The 21861-nt window shown below is 48.3% G+C and overlaps 1 protein-coding gene across 2 annotated transcripts in view; it reads right to left on the bottom strand.

The window, feature by feature from the left end:
• Positions 1–21861, bottom strand: part of CHUK (component of inhibitor of nuclear factor kappa B kinase complex) — a 559943-nt gene that overhangs the window by 412502 nt on the left and 125580 nt on the right. For both annotated transcript variants that reach the window (XR_013594756.1, XM_078642754.1), the window contains exon 3: positions 8242–8356. Coding sequence is in view for 1 of the 2 variants with exons in the window: in XM_078642754.1 (XP_078498880.1) it covers positions 8242–8356 (115 nt within the window). In the remaining variant the exon portion in view is untranslated. The remainder of the gene's footprint in view (positions 1–8241; positions 8357–21861) is intronic.

The raw sequence follows: 21861 nt of genomic DNA, 5'->3' as shown, positions 1-21861 counted from the left end.
AGGAGCCGACATTACCATTACCTTATATATGAACAGCACTGTTGTGATCCAAGCGCCAAAGACTTCAATACATTCACTGACTTCTTCACCATCCTTAAAAAGCAAGTACATGACTTCTATCACTCTATGCACCCCCAGTGCCCGTTGTCGCCACCTGTGGATACGGCACATGGGCAAGAGCCTCCCTTTTATGTCTAGCAAAGCTGCTGCTGCACCCCTTCACTCTCTCCTAAAGGTCAAGCTTGCACGACTCTCCCCAATGTGTTCGCCACTCAAAATGACTATGGGCTGCATCACCCCTAAATCTGTTAAAGAACTTCCCTCTACTCCCCCCCCAACCACCACCATCACACAATAAGGCAACACCGCCACCGCCTCTTCAAATCCTCGCTCCTCTCCTACACTCTTATTGACCAACACACAAGTCATTCACAGCTCACTGGACACGCGTCCCAATAGCCCTGTGTCCACCCTGCTGAGCACGCCTAGCCCTTCGGACACTCCTCTCACAAACCTAGCCTCAGGGTGGCCGAGCTCCTTCACCAGGCTCGCAGTCCAAACCAGAATAACTAGTCCTGACCCACTGGTCCCCTTTCCGCAAGCACAACCTTCATTAATGGACCTGGAAACTCTGAACCTCTGGGCAGCCAACATAGCTCAGAGCATCCATAACTCCACTCTCAAATTGAAGAGCATCCTTCACCTCACATCTTCCACCACCCCCCAGGCAAGAACAACACATTCATTGACCACCTCATGGAAATCATTACAGCTAAGATTTCCCCCCACTCCAATGACATTTTCCTCTGAGATGTTAATCTGCACTAGAATAACCTCAATGACCCTCAGGTCAACCCACTCAAAGACTTCCTTGCTGACCAATCACTTACTCAAGCTTGCACATTACCAACTCACACAAAAGGTTCCAGGCTGGATTGGATCACTGCTAATGCATCAGCGGTCAGGCTTAACTCAATAGATCCTTGCAACTGGTAAGACCACCACACTGTTACCTTCGTAATGCCTGGCATCCACAAGACAAGGCCAGCGCAACCTATGAAACCCAAACTCAGGCACAGAGACACAAAGAGCCTAGACCTCGAGAAGCTGGCTGCACGTTGCGAGAATGGCCTCCACCCACCTCCAAATCTATCAAAGGTCAAAGGCCTTACAGAGCACTACAACTTGACTATGTTAGACATAATTAATGATCTTGCCGCGCTAAAGCAAAAAAAGATCCCAAATCAAAGACGAAAACTCATGGTTCAACGTATCCTTCAACAATGAAAGGAGAACTCTCCGGATAACAGAAAGAAACTGGAGACAGCACCCCTCCACCTCCCAACTAAAACTTATTGACAATCCAGAACTGCATACAACAGGAACATCCTCAAATCCAAAAAGAGTTCTTTAGATCGTAACTGAAAAATGCTAAGAACAGACCTCGCAAGCTCTTTGAAATGGTCAAACACCAATCAAACAAACTGGCTAAAACCTCCAAAGAAACTCTCCTCCTCCTTTACAGCCAAAATTAACTCCCATGGAAACAAACCTGATTCCACTACCATCATCCGACCTCCTCCTGACCGGTCCGATCTCTCTTCTCATATGGAATGCTGGATATATCTTCATAATGCTCATATGTTCGCTGCTGTGAATATGGTATATTCCCTGTTACTCCTGAGTGTAGTCACTTCCTTCTATCCCTATTTATGTTTACTGTCTATCTCAAACTTGTAAACAACGTAGCCGGTTGGGGAATGTTAGGGGCAAAAATTAAAAGACTGTATTTCGTAAATGATGAACATGATAAGATGTATGATATATTATGCAGTCGCAAATAAAAAGTTTTTTAAAAAAACAACTTGTAAACAACGTGTTATCCCTGGAATGGGTCACGTTTGCGCTCTATAAAACTCTAAATAAATGATCAAGCACATTTAGCCAGTCAGTGAAAGTCTTCACCTCCTTCCAAATAGGGAGGATGTCATCTATGTACCCCTTCCATAAGACCTCATGTGTCTGGTGGGAGGTGGAATCATGAAAGATGAATTTGGATTCAAAATTATACACATAGATATTCTCCAGGCTCTGAGTACATGTGCTACGCATGGAAGTTCCATATACCTGTAGGAAGAACGGTTCCTCGTATTTGGAAACATTTTTAGGGATAAGGGTCAGCATTAGAGCCACTATTACAACTTTGTGACTTATTCCTACAGCCTCTATTAAGGGAAATTACCTCATACTTGTAAGACACAAAAGATATCCTCAAACCCATAAATTAGACAGAATTTGACCCAGAAAAGGAAATATTACCCACTCTAGAAGAGTCACTATATTGCAAAATCCCTCATGAGTCTATCCTTGAGGTAATTGAGAATCTACTTAGGACACAATGTTGGGAATACTGGACACCCCAGAATCCATACTATACTGAAGTTTCACTTAGTTTTAGAATACCTATGGTCTCCAACACATTCAAATATATACAGACACTAAATGGAGGATGATTGTGTGTCAGAACTTGCTATTTACAGGGCGTGGCTTGGCTGTCCAACCTGGCGGACGCGTCTTAGCGAGGCTCCCATAGCCCATTCAAAATACTTCACTAATCCTGCTCCATCTGCTCGTCCTTAACCCACCAAAGACTCGGAGGCAGCCTGGGATGCCTCACTGCTGCCTTTCAAGGGCTCCTACAGGTGTGAGACATACAGCCAGCGGCTGTTGTGCAGCGATGATCTGTGCAGCTCCGGCATAGCAGAGAGGACACACCACTGTGTGAGATGCGATGCCAGCAGACCCGGACACCTGCCCGACGGAGGCTACGGGGGTCACCTGTGTCCCGCGAAGTGAGGCTGTCCGTGGTGGCGTCTGGGGGCGCGGGGCCAGTGGCCTGCATTCATACTTTGTCAAAGACACGACAGGGCGGGTCGGGCCGCGGTGTGGGCCTGCTCGGCCATCCCGAACTCTGCTGTGAGGTGTGCGGCATTCCCGACGGCCCCCAGGCCGGTGCTCTGGGTGGCCAAGCGTGGGAAGCCCAGGGGATAGTGCAGGGGTCAGAGTTGCACTCTGCGTCCCTCGGGCGAGGGGATTCCCTGATGTGTGGTGCTGCTGGGCCACGGCCTCCACTGGCGGCCTTGCAGTGGTTTCTGGGGTGCTAGTGGAGCCGAGCCGCCCTGGGGCCTGCAATGTGGCAGGCGGCGGAGGTGTTTCCTCCTGGCTGCCGTATAGCAGTGGGGAGCCCTGTGGACCTGGAGGCCCTGTGCCGTGCTGCCCCATTAGGTCTCAGCGACCGGGTCGGCCACGGCACCCCGCCTTCTGCCTTTCATGATCTACGGGGTTCAGGAGGAGCCCTACTCAACATTTGGAGCTGTAGTTGGATTGGAAGGACCTGGCCGGCCCACGCAGATTGCGGTGATACTTAGTTGGGCTCCGAGTGAGGGCCAGGGGTAGAAGTGCGTCACTTTTTTCTCCCCTCCTGGACCCTTCTCGGCACTACAACAGCGGTTTGAGGGGGCTGTGAAACTAAGGCTCAGTGCTTTGCCTGGCATTGGAGATCCCTTATGTGGGTTGAAGTTTAGACTCCTGGTTGGCTGCACCTTCCCAAGGATACCCAGAGATAATCTGCGGCTGTTTGGCACAATCTGCTTGCTGGGACGCTGTGTGCTTGGGGCTGTGTGTTAGAGCCCACTATGGGGGTTGGGGGGTGCTCACAGAAGCAGTCGATCTAGGTTCGGTGTGGTACCCTCCCCGGCCACCCTGCTGAACTGACCAAGCTGGAGGTATTGACCTGCAGCGATTGTGGGGTGCTGGAGTGCGTTTGGATTCACACCCAGAATAACTTCTCCTCTGCATACATATAGAATGGCTAAAGATAAATCGCCTACTACGTCCTCTAAGCAAAGCACCATGGATAAATACACGGGCACGTTAGCCCCGATGCCGGTTAGGGAGACCAGGCGGTGGCCATGCCGGATAATGCTGCGCTGCTCGCAGCAATCACACATTCCTGGGAGATGTTCGAGTCTAAGATCGGCGATGTGGGCTCCGACGTCATGTTGCTCCGGCAGGATCTTAGAAATGCAGTGCAGGGTATTGATGAGTCAGCATCTAGGATCTCAACAGTGAAGGACACAGTGAACACCCCCCAGAAAAAAGTATCTACCCAGGGGACACTCACAAGGCCCTAGCGACACGCGTAGAAGATGCAGAGGGGCGTGCTCGTAGGGACAATCTGCATTTTGTGGGATTCCCTGAGGGTTGGAAGGGTGGCAGTGTGGAGGACTTCCACATCAAATGGCTTACAGAATGGCTCCCACCCAGGACATTATCCCCATGCTTTATAATTGAGCGTGCACATTGGGCGCTGCTGCAGAAGCCACCACCTGGTGTTCGCCCCAGGTCAATAATAGCGAAACTTCTTAATTATAAAGACAGACGTTCTCCTACAGCAAGCCAGGCTAAAAGCAACCCTCACAAATGCTTCTCAACACATTATGATTTTCCCAGACTATGATAAGCTGGTACAGCAGCGCCGACAGCCTCCGTGGCCTTACGATCCAGTACTCCCTGCTGTTCCCAGCCTGTCTGAGGATGTCCTACCAATCACGGACACACTTTTTTGAGACGCCGGAGGAAATTATTTCACTGGACGGATGAAGTTGTGAAACTTAAGCCCCATACTACACCCAGATTCAATTCAGACTCCGCATCCGGGGGGGACAAGGATCCCAAAGGGCCACAGATAAGCAGCGCTGCCGATCGCGCTCCAAGAAGAGATCCAAAACCCGCGGCAAATCCCGTAGGCGCATGGCGGACACCAGCCGGAACACGCAGCCTCCTAATCGTTACTACACAGGGATCTACATAGATATCTAACAATTCAGACACCAGGAACACTCGGGCTACTATTGTATATATAGTCCCTTGCTGTTAAACGCTTTCATGTGCAGGGGACTTCCACTGGGATCCATTGGCTGAATGCTGATTCTAGCCCCCGTTGGGGGTGGGAGGTATACCATGCTGCGATAGATACCTCAATGTTCATGAGGTATTGGAGAGGGCTGGGGGGTTAATGGGAAGTTCTTGTTTGTTTCTAGTGCCACAACCAGTCACTACATACATAGCTCCCGGGTTGACCAGGTCACCCAGGTATCTGCACCTGTCCATGTGTCCCACTACCAAACATGTCATCCACCATAATGGGCTCTGGAAGGCGTGAGCCTCGGATCCTTAGCTGGAATGTCTGCAGTCTGCTCGACAAGATGAAGCGGGGGCTGTACTCCGATGGGCTAAACGCTATAGGGCGGAAGTCCTGCCTCAACAAGAAACCCATCTACTGGGTACTAAGACACCGTGTTTGGCATGTTTCGGATTTGCCTAAACCTTTCACTCTGGGTTCACTAGGAGTTCCTGTGGTGTAGGGATCCTCATTCACCGCAGTGTTCCATATGTTCTCAACAAGACGTGGTCTGACCCGCAGGGCAGATTCATCGTAATTGCTGGAGATCTATATGTTAAGCCCCTCATTCTCTGCAGTGTATACACCCCTTCCCCCCAGCCTGGAACCTTGTAGAGTGTTTGACAGCGGTTTGGACTGACGATAGCGGGAGGAGACTGGAATGATGTATTCTATCCAGTGGAGATAGATGGCGCAGCGCGGGGCAATCGATAGCTATGCGCGAGTTGAAATTATTGTCCTGGACGATGGGGTAAGTTGACTCCTGGAGGACACTACACCGTACAGAACACGAATACACATACTTTTCTGGAGTGCATGAGTCCTTCTCCCGCCTAGACTACATATTCATATCTGCACCCCACACTCAAAGATTATTGTCTGCCGGGGCATGTCTGACCAATCGCCTGTGTCGCTACATCTGCGCCTTGACCGCAAGCGCTCCCCATTTCGATGGCGGCTTTCGCCATGGCCACTGCAGGATGAGCATTATAGGCTACACATACATATAGTTTTGATGGATCGTTTATCGGCGGTCGGAGTCCATGGCAAGGCCTGGGACCTCTTGAAATCGTTTCTGGCCAATAGAATACAAACAGTGGAGCTTGGCAGAGACAGCTCTAAGCCTTTTTCTCTCCCTTGCGGAGTTCCACAAGGCTCCTCCCTTAGCCCGACACTATTTAATGTCTATGTTGCCCCATTGGCACCCTTGTTCAGATCATTTGGTTTCCAGCTAACCTCTTACGCCGATGATACACAAAGTGTGTTATCTATCAAAAAAGGCGCTGAGGCAGAGACTGGTGCAAAATGCCATAATTGTATGCAGGCCATTGCTGCATGGATGACGTCAAACTGCCTTAAACTTAATGTAGGGAAAACCGAGGTTATCATCTTTGGGAACACGGCACACTTGTCGACACCTGATTGGTGGCCAGATACAATGGGCATGCTCCCAACTGCGGTGGACAGGGCAGAAAACCTTGGGGTGATTGTGGACTCGAAACTGGCATATTGTGATCAGGTCAGTAGGGTTGTTTTCTCCTGTTTTTCTGCGCAAGATCAAATTTTTCTTTCCAGAAGATAGCATGAAAATAGCAGTCACGGCGCTCATCCTCTCACGTCTGGACTATTGCAATGCTCTCTTCATTAACATCCAGAAGAGACAACAGGCTAGACTCCAGATTGTGCAGAATGTGGCAGCCAGACTGCTCTCAGGGACCCCTAAGTTTGCCTCGGTAACTCCCTTCCATTAAATCTTCGACTGATCGAATCGGAATCTCTGTTCAGGCGCAGCTTGAAGACATGGCTGTTTTCCAGTTACTAGGTCACCTATGGTCTCTGCCACTGCGGTCCACAGCGCCGGGACACCCCCGTTGGGGGTAGCCGCGCGCTTAATAAATTTAAAAATAAATAAATAAATGAGGGCAAAACTTAGAGCCCTTCATTGGCTCCCTGTCGAACTCCGGATTCAGTTTAAGGCTATGTGTCTAGTTTTCAAAGCCCTAAATGGCTTTGGCCCTGATTTTCTGAAACAATCCTTTCATTGGTATGTTCCTGGAAGAGCCTTACGTTCCATGCAAGCAAAACAAGTTACTCTCCCCCGCATCATGAAACAGAGCTGGGGTGGCAGGAGTTTTCAGTACTGTGCCGCCAAAGCAAGGAACAGTCTTCCTTTCTCTCTAAGGAACTTGACAGAGCTGCTCTCGTTTAGAAAGGGACTAAAAACCTGGCTCTTCAGGTAAATTGTTCTTGCCCGCTGGGCCTGTCATAAGTTCTCCTCAGATGGTAGTGTATTAGCGCCAGGACACCTCAGGGTAGCAGAGCGCTATAAAAATCTTAGTAACATTAACATTAGTAACATCACCGATTACCTTTCCTATAACATGAGCACGGTCAGCTCTTTTCTTGATGATAAATTTACTATGTATATGATGCAATAAAATAACTAATTTGTAAGAGATTTCTACTATGTTTAACCCATTGATTATGTGTCTTGGTAAAAATAAGTTGTTTTTGTTTTGCTGTCTTCATATGATAGAAGACTCTTTCACTACGTTAAAAAAAGACTTATATCCCAGTGAACCATGGTTTCTTCAAAGCATTGTGTGATGAGACGTGTTGCATCGTCACATCACATTATGCAACTAGGTGTCTATCTTCAAAGTACTGAAAATGCTTTTATAGACTTTTAACGTAGCAAGTCAGGCACTGACAAAGTCAATCACATCACTCGCTCAGCATTGACAAAGAGAGACAGATTGGCTTTACCAATGCTGGTCTATTTTGCTCTCTTGACCAATTGCTCTCCCAGCCTCTTTCACAGAAAACAATCGTTTTTTGAGGTATCCCTGTCATCGAACTGTAGTGAAAGACAGACAGAGACAGACAGAGAAACAGAGGCAAACACAGAGGGAGACAGACAGAGACAGACAGACACAGAGAGAGAGAGAAACAGACCGACAGACAGAGAGAGAGAGAGAGACAGAGAGCGACAGACAGAGACAGAGACAGACACAAATACCCACCCTTCCCCGTAAATGTTAAACTATGTTATAATTGTGCAACAATTAATTGACCAAAGTGTCAATAGTGAAGTAAACAATTTGAAAAAAAGAGTGCCAAAAATTATGCCTACATGGCTAGAATTTAAGACCATTAATCAGCAGGCAGGGATTATGAATATGTAGGGAATATATCTCAGTGAACTGATTTGGTCTGACTGTGGAATGATTTTCACTAAGATGGCAGAAGTGCATTGTTGAAATGGTTGTGTACTCCACCTTTCGCAGGTCACCTCCAGAGCAGTATTCCATGGCTAAAAGGGGGACATCATTCACTAAAAAGTTCATCTCTTCTGGGACGCTGCAGGCTTTAACCACGTTTGGATGATCCAATCTAGGTGCAGAAAAAAAAGAGTAGGAAATAAATTACATTAAATGTCAGCAATTCAGCCAGCTACTTGGAGCCTAAATTAAACCTACTAATGATAACATATTCAAACATATAAGATTCTGTTTGGTCAACTAAGTCCAAGTGCCTGACTGTCATTTCACTGGCAGTAATACGCAAGGACAATGCACTAGCCACTGGCTTACTGGAGTGTCCGGCCTTAGTCTTGTATTCCCCGTAGTATATGATGCTCCAGGTCGGTTGTTACTTATCGAAAGGAATAGAGTGGTAGAGCACTCTAGAAAAGAACCCTTCCAAAGATGCCCGACTTCTTGACTTCCATTACCCAATTTATGTACCTTTTCCCTAAATTCACGTTTGCAACCCTGTTGATTGAGAACGGCCTTTAGCTTCATCACTCTATACAGAAAGTAACAATGGGTATGACTAGAGCCTAAAAGTCTTAGTTTGGTTAAGGCTAAACTTATGGTAGTATAAGCAAAAAGGTCTAAAACCTCACCCAAGCTGCCTCTTTCAGTGTCTCTCACTATAAACAGAAAGGCACATGTAGCATTTTTGCTAAAAGCAGCTCCCCTTCAGGTAAATGGAAGGCACTGGTCTTTAACAGTGGTGCTGAGATTTTTCCTTTCAGACCAGCAATGAAGTATAGTAGCAAGCTCTTGTGCAGCAAAAGACCTTAGATGCGCTGACGGTTCTCACTCTTCCTTACAGCCCTATCTGGCAAGACTCAAAAGTATAACTAGACTTTTTGTAAGATAGCGTGATAGGAGAGGGTATCCTCTGCGTCACTTGGCAAATTTACAAAAATCAAGATGCTTTCTTGCTGTTTTCCCAATTCTAACTATCTAAGGAGTGCCTTAAGTACATGACCAGCCGATCTGCGGGACTGCAGAACAACCAGCATTCTAAAAGCACTTGTGGGTGTCTGAACACAACTGGGCTTCTAAGGTGAGAAGGGTGTTCATTTTTATTTTAATGTATTACTCAGTGGCGGCCGAGGTTATGGACTACCTGGCAGACGTGGCCATTGCATGGTTATCGGATGCGCAGCGTGCCTATCTGTCGTTACCGATAACGCTAGAAGAGGTAACAGACATTATTAAATCATTACCGGACGGTAAAGCCCCGGGCCCAGACGGGTTTACTTGTAAATTTTATAAGGCTTTTGTCGACCTGTTAGCCCCTCACTTGGTCGCGATGTATGGGGATGCCTTTGATAAGATGATACTCCCCCCCCCCCTTCTTTAGAGAAGCTGTACTGATTGCCCTCTTAAAGCCTGCAAAGGATCCTGAAACCTGTGACTCTTATAGGCCACTTTCGCTACTCAACGTTGACTCTAAAATCTTAGCCAAGTTACTTGCTACACGACTGCAGCCCCTCATGACTAACTTGGTCCTCCCGGATCAGTCTGGTTTTATACAGTCTAGGGCTACTACACACAACACTCGGACGTTGTTTGCGCTCTCCCACTATTTGATACCCAGCATGAAGGCAGTGGCGGTCATGTTAGATGCCGCCAAAGCCTTTGACTCTAATGGTAGTATCTTTTGACAGTGCTACGGAGGATGGGCTTTCCACCTATGTTCATTCAGTGGGTTCAGTTACTGTACACGCATGCCTGTAGCCAGGATCCGGGTCAATGGTTACATCTCCGACCCGATACCTATAGCGCGAGGGACGAGGTAGGGATGCCCCTTATCCCCTTTGTTATACGCGTTGGCACTTGAACCCCTAGCTTGCAAAGTTAGGCAGGGACATCACTCTTCAGCCATACAGTTCCCACAAAGACCCTTACATATTTCCTTATATGCGGACGATATGTTGCTATACGTACGTGACCCGGAACAAAAGTTGGCCCCACTATTACACGAGTACATCAAATTTTGAAGGCAGTCCGGGCTCCAAATCAATTGGGCAAAGTCTTCAATCATCTCATTGACTGATACTACAATACGACACCCCACAGAATTCCCGTTGGAGTGGCAAACTGATCCAATACGATACCTAGGAGTCTGGTATCACCGCGACCCGGAGATTGTTATTGGAACCAACTACGGTAGAGTGATCTCCTCTTTAGATGAAGAAATAAGTCGCTGGATACAACTGCCTTTATCTCTAGCAGACAGAATAGCAATAGTAAAAAGGGTAATTCTTCCAAAACTCCTCTACCTTTTTAATAATATCCCAATTCCCCCACCCCCCAACAGAGGTTTTCCGACGATTGTCCTCACTAGTGCTTAAATTGATCTGGGCAGGTAAGCAAGCTTGTATAGAGTTGCGGGCTTTGACGCTCCCATACTCTAGAGGTGGTTTCAGTGTGCCCGATATTTTGCTATATTATCTCTGTGCCCAGGCGCAATACGCCACCTATTGGTACCATCCGATTCCTTACTTAACACACACTGCCATAGAAGAAGGTGATGCTTTACCAATACCTCTGACTGCAATCGTAACGCACCGTAGACCACCGCTGCACTCCAAAAAGTTAGGCAGCTTAGCGCGTAAGTTACCACTCTACGCCCCGGCATTACCACTACATCACCACCCAGAACTTTCTGTTACGAGAGAAGAGGTTGGCATGCGCTTGTTAAACCAGGTGGGGATTGACAACATGGGTGACCTGTATCACAATGGGGTATTTAAAACGACGCAGGATTTATCATATATTATAAACCAGACGCTATTATTTCGCTTCACATATCACAGACTCAAAGGGGCGATCAGGAAATTATATCCCAGCTACCCGGCGGAGCCCAAACAGCTGAACACGTTGCAACTAATTATATCATCCTCAAACAACACGCATTTAGTATCACGACTATACAATATGGCGCAAGATGAGATAGCTAATAACACAAATAAAGCGTTGGCAAGATGGAATGAGGTACTGGATATTCCCCTTACTGAGGCAGAGTGGCAGACTGCCTGTTCTCTCATTTGCTTTGCGCCTTGTTCGAGACGCTGTCCGTGGGGTAGGTGCATCGGCTTGGACCGCGCCGCCGCCGAAGGTACCATACCTTTACCAGCCGGTCCTACGGAAGCAGACTGCGAGGTACCTCAGGGAATCTTCTGGGGTCACAATACTACAGCAGGACCAACCGGCCTGCGCTTCGGTATTACCGACCATACAAAGGTTGTATACCAGATTGCAAGTTTTATTTATCACTATTATACTCTTTTCACTGTGTGGTACTATACACCGAGGTCCTGAAGAATTGCCATCACGGCAAGAAACATGTCGACCAAACAAGAGGGTAGTAGTTAACGTGCTAGGATAGCTCCAGGGCATTTAGCTCCCCTCCCACCCTTTTAAACAAGGAAGTCTACTACAAGAATAAAGTAGGTTGTGGACTGACTTTTAACTTCACCTTTTTCACGTCACGACCACACTCCCCCGCCCTCTCACACGCATGCACCATATGGCCGGAACAAAAGATCACCGATAAAGAGCCCCGGTTTCGGGAGCCCGTCAGACATTGCAGCGCCAGTCTGACGAGGAGCAGAACCCATATGATGAAGCATGACACCTAGCTTGCTGGGTGTGTGAGGGTTTTAGTTCCAACAAGGGGATTCCCCCCTCTCTCCTGCACACACACCTCCACTCCTTCACTCTTCCCGGGGAACTTTGTACCCTCTTTGTGTTACTTGCCTGTTCTCTCACTTGATGGACAGAATGCAGAACAATGTCATACATTCACCCCAGTACAGAGATCTGGGCCTAAATCCATCGTTTTTTTGCACTCCACACCACCCCAGGTCAGACATGGCTATATGCAAATCAGCCATGACCCTGTGCCTCATGGGAACAGTCCAGCCCGAACTGCCAAGCCATGTCTTTCCCGGACTGGAATCAAGCATCCAAGGACCGGTTTCTGGCTATCAGCCTTCATCAGCCTGGATAGCTTGACTCCAGTGGTGTGGAGACCATGGGACTCACGTCTGAGCATACCCATCCCACTCGGGGTGACAAAGGCAAAAACAACAATTGATGGACAGAATGCAGAACAATGTCATACATTCACCCCAGTACAGAGATCTGGGCATAACTCCATCGTTGTTTGCACTCCACACCACCCCAGGTCAGACATGGCTATATGCAAATCAGCCTTGACCCTGTGCCTCATGGGAACAGTCCAGCCCGAACTGCCAAGCCATGTCTTTCCCGGACTGGAATCAAGCATCCAAGGACCGGTTTCTGGCTATCAGCCTTCATCAGCCTGGATAGCTTGACTCCAGTGGTGTGGAGAGCATGGGACTCACGTCTGAGCATACCCATCCCACTCGGGGTGACAAAGGCAAAAACAACAATTGAGCAAGTTCTGCATGGTGGCTCTTCTACTTGCCAAACGGAAGGTCTCGTTATGCTGGGAGAGCAAGGAAGCACCTCAAAGTAAGCAATGGCTTCATGACATGTCATATTGTCAAGACACGTTAAAAACTTACAAGGAAGAACTGCCTGTCCGATCCCGCCCTAGAGACTACTGGAAATACTTAACAGCATATTTACTTGCAAATCCGACAACTTAATTGTATAATCTGAATATGTCCTTAAACTACTTACTGTAATGGATGGTAATCTGCAGATTCTCCGTTATTGCGTCATTATTCTACCTGGATGATGAATGCAGTAGTGCAATGGTCCGTACTGTTGATTGTTACTGATTGTTAGCTCCTGCTTAGCTTTGCTCATTAAAATTCCAACTGCCTCACATCGGAGTCGTTTGTTTTGCCCTGTGGCTACAGTTTGGCTTTTGTTTTGAGCATGTGTATGTATGTATGTATGTATGTATGTATGTATGTATATATATATATATATATATTTTTTTTATCTCAATAAAAAGATTTTTTTTTTTAAATAGCTGGTAAAATTCCAGTGGTTTTGCTAAATTAAAATAGTATGTTTTAACTGATATTTTCACCTAAATAGAACGTGCCTTTAGCTTTAATTTTTTTCGATTGAATTTCCAAGGTTTTTTTCTCCTTCTAAATATAAAGTAACATATTATTACAATTCCTGAAAAAATCCACAAAAAATGAGTTCTGGTTGAAATCCACCGAAATTTGGCAGGTATGGTTATCAAATCATGGCGTCTGCCATGTTGTTCTCTTTATAACACTTTTCTCTATTTCCGTATGGTTGGTAAACTTGGATTTTGAGCATGACTGGCAGTTAGAGGTGTGGCATATGTTAAATACATCGGTAACCCTAAATGGTGAATTTCAGTGGTTTTGTGCATTCCAGTCAGAACCATTACTCAGTTTTTAACTGTGTTATTCTTTTTGCAGTGAATGACTGCCCGGACAGCAAACTTGTAGCACAGATCCTTATCAGGATTCGCACATACCCACCTCTGAACTGCAGAACCTGGAAGCCATTTTAGGTGTCATGCTTCCATGAATCCCATAAAAAATTTCACAACTCTTTTTTTTTTTTAATGATTACTCCCCGTAGGAGGGGGAGGAGGGAGGGTGGGCCTATTTATTGTGGTCTGGTAGTCAGGGCGTGCATATCGTGCCATTTTAGACGGTTTTAATATTTTTATTAAGGACACATGGACATAATCCATCCTGAAATGGCCACAAAATATATATTTTTTTTATTTGTGAGTGACAACTGGATCACTCCGAACCGCAGTACCAACTTTGGAACCGTGGAACCAAAAGAAATGGCAGGAGAAAAGGCTCTATTGTCCTATAAGATTTCTTTTTTTGAAAGTTTCTGTTTTCACAAAGGATTTTTTAACCTCATATGGCACAGATATACAAATGCATAACGCTTTAAAGCCTAACAACGATTCTTAAAAGCTTACCTCTCAAAAACTACAGAACAAATGCTCACAAAAACAACCAAAGAAGCCAGTCCGAGTAAAGTCCTCTTTTATGCTAAGTTTGGTGTAATTTTTTCAGTGGTTTGTGTTGTAGGCAAGAGCAAAGTTTCTATGATAGTGTAATGGGAAAAAGTTAACTCCTCTGGACAATTCTGCAGGAAAAACATATTTCCCAAATACAAACAAGCATGGATTAGTGAGACAATAACATCATGATGGATGACAACATGGAGCGAGGAAGGAGAGGAGAGTGTCCTTCCTGCCTCCAAGCGACCCAGACCACCAGATTCTGGAAGAACTGCATTACTTGCCAATCTGTACTTTGAATGTTACTGTAGCAGCAAAGGAGAACACGCTCTGTCTCTCAAGGCATTTTGGTATGGCTATCAGATAACTTCAGCTTCACCTGCTCACTCTGTTTAAAATGTGTTTACCGTCCATTAATATTTCAATTGTGATAGCTTTGTTAGTTATTAACACCATGCGCGCTAAGCATTTTCCCGCTGTGCGCTGACTTTTGCGAAAACCCGCGGTTCATGACGAGCTCAGCTCAGCTCGTCATGAGCGTACAAGAGGCGTAACTCATGACGAGCTGAGCTCGTCATGAGCGTCGAAGGGGTTAAAGATGTATATATTTTTATTTATAAAGTTTTACATAGCATGAACTTGACCCTAGAAGGGTATCAGGGCACTTTACAAATGGTTAGGCAAGAAGAAAACAGAACAACAACAAAAAACACAAACGCCGACAATACCCGTTGCAAATCAGGATATGGTCAGTGGGTTACAAACCAGGGCATAGAAGGCTAGTGAAAATCCTGGTTGAAGACACTGCATCAAATCAGTATCCAGATAAATAAGTCAGTGGGTCCGTGGTAGTTTTGTTCATCAAAAGCAGTTTTACTTCTTTTTTTTTTTTTGGGTGAAAAACTTTTATAGAGCAATCAAATAAAAATTACAAAGATGGGCCTACAACCACACGGGCTGGCCGCTAAGAGCAACGCACAACATAAGAAGCAAACGATCACTTCCGTGGCCAGGCACAAATCAGATACCAAATATTGCTCAAAACATAGGACAGGACATAACAATTTTCTATATTAAACATAAAAAACAACAACAAACTCTAAACAAGGCGAATGCACATTAATCAAGGTCAGCCCAGAAGGCGGAGGGGAAAGCCACTAATCAGGAAGACGAAAGCACAATCAATGGGACTCGGCAAGGCTGGGGGGGGGGACAGAGGGGAGGACAGGAAAATCCTAGAACAGTATGAAAAATTTCGGGAACGCCAGCCTAGGGAGATAGGGTAACATCGGGAGTGTCAACCAAGGGAGGGGTACAAATGTCTCCACGATATTCGTTCCACTGACCCCAAATCTTTGTCCACGCCCTGGGTCTGCCACTAGCTACATAGACGGTCTTCTCTCGGAACATGGACCAGTCCATGTTATCCTCCCACACCGAGACGTCGGGAGGTCTGGATGCGCCCCAGAGCTGCGCAATGTCCCGCTTTGCGACCATGTATCCCAAGGTCGCCCATCTGGTCTGGGCCACAGAATAGTCGGTGGGTTCCCACACATTCAACAGGCATCGTCGGGCCTCAGGCCGCAGGGTAATACCAGTCACAACAGTCATCACCGCAAGCACATCAATCCAGTAGGCTGCTATCACCGGGCACTCCCAAAGAATATGCAGAAATGTAGCACTCATCCCACAACCACGTTTGCATAAGCCATCCGGGGAAAAACCCATTACTACCAGACGCGGACCAGTTACATACACCCGGTGGAGGATCTTAAGTTGAACCAAACGAAGACGGGCGGGGATGGCGACCTCTTTCGGAGAAGAGTGCCGACTGCCAATCCTCGTCATCCAAGTCCAACCCATCACCGACCCAAACCTCCCGAAGTCGGAGCAGTAAGTCAGCGCGATTGTTAATCAGTTTCTTATAAATCAGGGAGATAGTGCTATCGGGCAGGTGTCCATCCAGTATGCGATCCTCAAGGGGGGAGGACTCGGGTAGGGTCACATCAGGAGTCAGAACTGAGGCCAGAGCATGCCGGACCTGCAGATATCGAAAAAACTCTCTATCACTCAAGTCATATTCGGCCTTAAGGGCCTGGAAAGACTTCACTCTACCCTTCACACAGACATCACCCACTTTACATATCCCAATCATATCCCAGCGGTCAAAGCCCTTAGTAGACCAGAGACATCCCAAACGTTCGGAAGCATAAAGCGGAGTCGCCATTGTCAGTCGGTTCTCCCATCCCAAACTCACATTCGCGGCGCGCCACACATTGACTGCGGTCCTGGACGGGCCCGTAAGATGGCGCCCAGCCGATCTGGAATAAAGCGCTCTATTAAAATCCCCTCCCGGCAGCTGGAGTCTATCCATCTCAAAGGCCGGATCTCGACCCGGGGAATACATTGCGTGGTTAATGGCAGACAGCTGGGTAGCCCAATAATATCTCTTGATATCGGGGATCGCCATGCCCCCGTCGTACCAAGGGATAGTAAGTTTCGCAAGGGCGATACGTGGACGCCCGTCCCAGATCAGTTGCCTCTGAAGACTCTCGATCTCTCGGAAATAGGTAGCGGGAACGTCGTCAAAAGAATTTTGAAGTGCGTATAGGAATCGTGGCAAAGACATCATTTAAAAAAGGGCAGCCCTGCCCAGAGGAGACAGGGGTAGTTTACGCCAGCGGGCCACATCCAGTCGCAGTCTAAGAAGCGGGGGGAGGAGATTACGCTCGAACCGGAGTGAAGAGTCCAGCGTAATAAAGATCCCCAAATACTTGAAGCCAGACTGGACGACCTGGATAGGAAATCTGTCCGGTAATGGGGGCAAAACACCCGAGAGAACATACACACAGGACTTAGCCCAATTAATAACCAGACCTGAGTTAGCACCAAACGAAGTAAGAACGTCAAATAAGACATTTAAAGATTTACGCGGGGAAGTAAGATACAGAAGAATGTCATCCGCGTAAAGCGAGACGCGGTCTTCAAAATCCGGTGACCAACGGATCCCCTTGAGTGAAGGTTCCCATCGAAGCCACGCAGCTAACGGTTCCAGGGCAAGCGCGAAAAGCAACGGAGACAAGGGGCATCCCTGACGGGTCCCTCTACCAAGGCAGAAGGGGACAGAAACCCGACCGTTTACCACTACCTGTGCCAAGGGTTCGGCGTATAACAATTTCACCCAACCAATAAACTCAGGTCCGAAACCAAATTTCTCAAGAGCTGCCCAAAGATAGGGCCACTCTACCGTATCAAAGGCCATCGAAGCGTCTAGCGAAGCCAAAATGGCCGGCTCCGTCAGAAGCCCCGCCCTCGCAACAGCACCGTGGAGACGACGTAGGTTAAGAGCCGTGTTGCGATGCGGGATAAATCCAGATTGATCCGGATGAACCAAGCCACCGATGACCGTCAAGAGGCGGGTAGCCAGAAGCTTAGCCAGAACCTTGGGTTCAACATTCAACAGGGAAATGGGCCTATAAGACGAACAAAGGTCCCGAGGTTTACCTTCTTTGGGAATAACAACAATCGTGGCCAGACTCTGATCATATGGGAGAATACCCCGCTCCCGGGATTCCAAAAACATGGTGCGAAGATAGGGCGCCACCTTATCAGGACGTAGCTTGTACAATTCAATTGGCAATCCATTCGGGCCCAAAGCTTTGCCCGAACGGAGTGAGCGAATGGCCGTCGCTATCTCGTCCGTAGTGAAAGGGGACTCCAAAGAGACTCGGTCTAAATCGGAAACACTGGGCAGAGCTATATCACGCAACAAAAGGCGAGAGTCATCAACATCCCGTTCAGACACAGGGGAATAAACCACACGAAAATAGTCCGCGAAACATTCAACTATTCCAACCGGGTCGGTCACTCTCACACCACTCAAAGTCTGAATCACAGGCACCACACGATTCGCCCTCTCCTTCTTATCCAACCATGCCAGCAACTTACCCGCTTTGTCCCCCACATCATACAAGCGACCCTGTTGCTCTCGAAACATCAGTTTAGCCGCATCTGTAACCAAAGACCTATAAGCAAATTGTTTCAGACCCAGGGCGTGGAGTTTACCAGGTGTAACATCCGACTCCAGGTCAGCCTCTATCTCAGCAATCTCCCTCTCAAGGTCCACCACCTCCCGATTCCTCGCCTTTTTAGATTCAGCAATAAGGGAAAGGGCCTGCCCGCGAATCACTGTCTTAAAGGCCTCCCACAGGGATATCGCAGAGGAGACGGACCCCTCGTTGTCTAGAAAATAGTTGTCCAAAGACTTAATCAAGAGACTGCGGGTCTCGGGGGAGGTGAGGTACCATGGGTTGATAGGAGCCACCCGGCCCGCCGCCTCCACCCCCACCTCAAAACAAAGCCAGAGCGGTGAATGATCAGAGATGCCCCGGGGGAGGTGTCTAATCTCGCGAACCGCTGGCGACTGCGCCGCAGGCATCAGGAAATAATCCAGTCTAGACAAACTCCCATGGGCCCCAGAATGGAAAGTGTATTGAAGCTGAGTAGGATGCATAAGCCTCCAGCAATCCACCAAGCCAAACGTATCCAGAAACCCGCCCAGCCACTGTTGGGCCGAAGGAGTGTCCCTAGGGGGGTGACGATCGCATAGACCGGAGAACACAGAATTAAAGTCCCCTGCTATGAAAAGAGTACTATCAGGGAGGTTCAACAACACCCGGCCCAAATCGGAAAAGGTAGAGGTCTGTAGACCGGGGGGCGCATAAACTGCAAACAAGGAAAGGGTCCGACCCTCATAGCGTCCCACGAGGACGGCGCAACGCCCCCGATCATCAAGGATCACATCATCAATAGCCAGGGGGAGGGAAGCCCGAACAAGGATACCCACCCCCCTGGAACCCGTGGTAAACCCAGAGTGTGCGGCGAGGCGATAGCCCCACCTATTCATTGCACGACATGTATTGCCCACCAAATGAGTCTCCTGTAGAAAAACAATATCCGGAGACAAACGTCGTAGACATCGCAACACCACACCCCGCTTAATACGATCCCCCAGACCATTGACATTCCACGAAATAAATCTCAACCCGCTACCCCCCACCCCACACAGCAACGCCGAAACCCTCCCCCAATGAGCATGACATCAAAAACATCATTAGCAAGATAGAATCGCCTTGATAAAACAAAACACAAACATCAAACTTCCCATCCATCCACCCACCCCCCAACAATCAAGGAAACACCCCCCACCCTGCACCCCTGCAAGAAGCTAAAAAGCCACCCCAACATGCAGTGTGCCTGTCGCCCAAGAACCCCCATTCTACAAAAAGACCCCGGAGGAGGAAAGGCCCTGGCCCACCCACCACCCCGATCAAGACAAATAACGAGGAGAACACACAGACAGTAGAGGTACTTAGGCATAAAATCCCAGAAGAAGTTACTCTACACGAAGCATAGACAAGTAGTTCAGCTCTCTACACCACCCTCAGCACCACCCGGGTGGTCGGCGGGCTCAGTCGCAGGAGGTCGGTCCGGCAGAGAGTCCAGCCAGTCATTCACTGAATCAGGCCGATCAAAGAAAAAGGTTCGGTCTTGCACTCAACTCGCAGCCTGGTCGGAAAAAGCATAGCATACCGCAATCCCATGTCCCGGAGGCGCTTCTTGACTCCACGGAAGCCCATACGCTGTTTCTGCACCTGTTGAGAAAAGTCCAGGTAAAAGTTCACCGTGGCATTCTCAAAGGCCACCGGGCCCTTCACGCGCGATGCCTGCAGGATAGCGTCCCGATCCCTATAGTGGAAGAGTTTCGCAACAATAGGCCTCGGCGGGGCCCCCGGCTTACCCTGGCCTCCCGGAACACGATGGGCACGTTCCACTGCAAAGAATTTACTCAACCCAGACGGAGAGAGGTAGTTCTGGATCAGGTCCTCGACCAGGAGATCAACAGAGTGCGGGTCTGGATTCTCCGGAACGCCAACCACACGCACATTACAGCGACGTGCCCTGTTCTCAAAGTCCTCCAGGCGCCGGGTCATGAAATCGTTTACCCTACGGAGATTGCCAATCTCCGTCTGTATCTCCGAGACGTCTGCCGTGAGGCTGGATGACTTGAGATCCAATGACTTCACCTTCTCATTGGTTTTAGATAGGTCGGCCCGAACCAAGTTCACATCAATGGCCACGGTGTCGATTTTGTGGGCCAAAGCTTCATACTGTTGGCCTATTGTTTCCTTCATGCCAGAAATGGCGCCCATGATGTCCTGCAAGGACGGCTCCGTTGACGCGTCCACAATGTGGTCAACCACACTTGGGCCAGGCAGGGCGGCTCCAGGGGACCCCTTCGAATGGGTGTAACGGTCCATAACATTGGACTGGGCAGGGGCGTCTTGGTCTTCCGAGTCTCTCGGTCCCCTCTGCCCGCCATGTCGGAGACTGCGTCACCAGGAGACTCACTCGACCCGATGGAAATGGCCGCAGGAAAGTAGGGCGTCGGGACCAAAAAGCAGCGGCGAGGGTACCACTAGGAGTGAACTAGCCTGGAAGGAGAATAAGCTAGTCAAAGGCCCGACAGCCGTCTCGTGCGCCGGACCCAGCAAAGGCCAGACTCCCCTGCCAGTTGTCTCAGTCTGAGGCAGAATCGAAACCGAAACTTAAGAGGGGGACCCACAAGTCCAATCCCCCTGCCGCTGTTGTTCAACTCCAAGACGGCCACAGTGCCGCACCCAGTCCCGGGCGCACCTCAAGGGCGGACCCCGAAAGTTCGAGTCGTCGTATCTTCGGCGCCCCGGGTCCAAATCAAATTCCAAAAATCCCAGGAAGATCAGCCCAGCGTCCTCTACACAAATCCTCGTGAAGAATCAGGATATGTTCAGGATATCATGCCGGGAGTGGCGGGGGTCCGGAGAGCGCTGTGCTCACGCGGCCATCACGGATGCCCGCCAAGCTCCTCCTCAGTTTTACTTCTTTTTTGAATGATGTGATTGAAAGGTTCAGTCTGATTTCAGGGGGCACGGAATTCCAGATTCTAGGGTCCAACCCAGAGAAAGCTCGGTTGTAGGTTTTCTTTTTACAAACTTTCTGAGATTTCAACAGTAAGGAGCTGGTGCTTTTAGAGGATCTGAAGTCGCCAGACAGTTCAGTTTGTCAGCTAGGTACGTCAGTGAGTTGAAGTGAAGGGCTTTATGGGTCATGCAAGCAATCTTCAGCTGTATCCTTGCCTCATAAGGGAGCCAGTTTAGTGCCTTCAGATCAGGAGTGATGTGGTTGTTTATTTTGGATCCAGTAATGAGCCTTGCAGCAGAGTTATGGGATGCCCTTAGTGGAGCCAGCTTGGATCTTGGCAGACCACATAGGTTTTCACTCCCATAGTCCAAAGTGGGGATCACTAGAGCTTGCACAGCCGATTTGCGGTCGAAGGGTAGGAAGGGTATTATTTTTCCTAGAATGTTCATTTGAAAGTCTGCTCCTTTGGTGACTGAGCTGATGTGTTTCTGCATGTTAAGATTCTTGTCCAGTGTTATTCCCAGTAATCTTGTGGAATCTATAACATGTGGAAGGCAACTGAAGGCTGTTAAATGCTTCATACAATCTTCAATGTTGAGGGAACGTTTTGGTTGTGTGATTAAGAGGAATTCGGTTTTGAGAGCGGTGAGTTTGAGGTGGTTTCTGGTTAACCA

The sequence above is a fragment of the Lissotriton helveticus genome, chromosome 5_1, assembly GCF_964261635.1.
Source record: "Lissotriton helveticus chromosome 5_1, aLisHel1.1, whole genome shotgun sequence".
Lineage (NCBI taxonomy): Eukaryota > Metazoa > Chordata > Amphibia > Caudata > Salamandridae > Lissotriton > Lissotriton helveticus.
The sequence above is the reverse complement of the archived record's forward strand: the minus strand, read 5'-3'. Positions and strand labels throughout refer to the sequence as shown.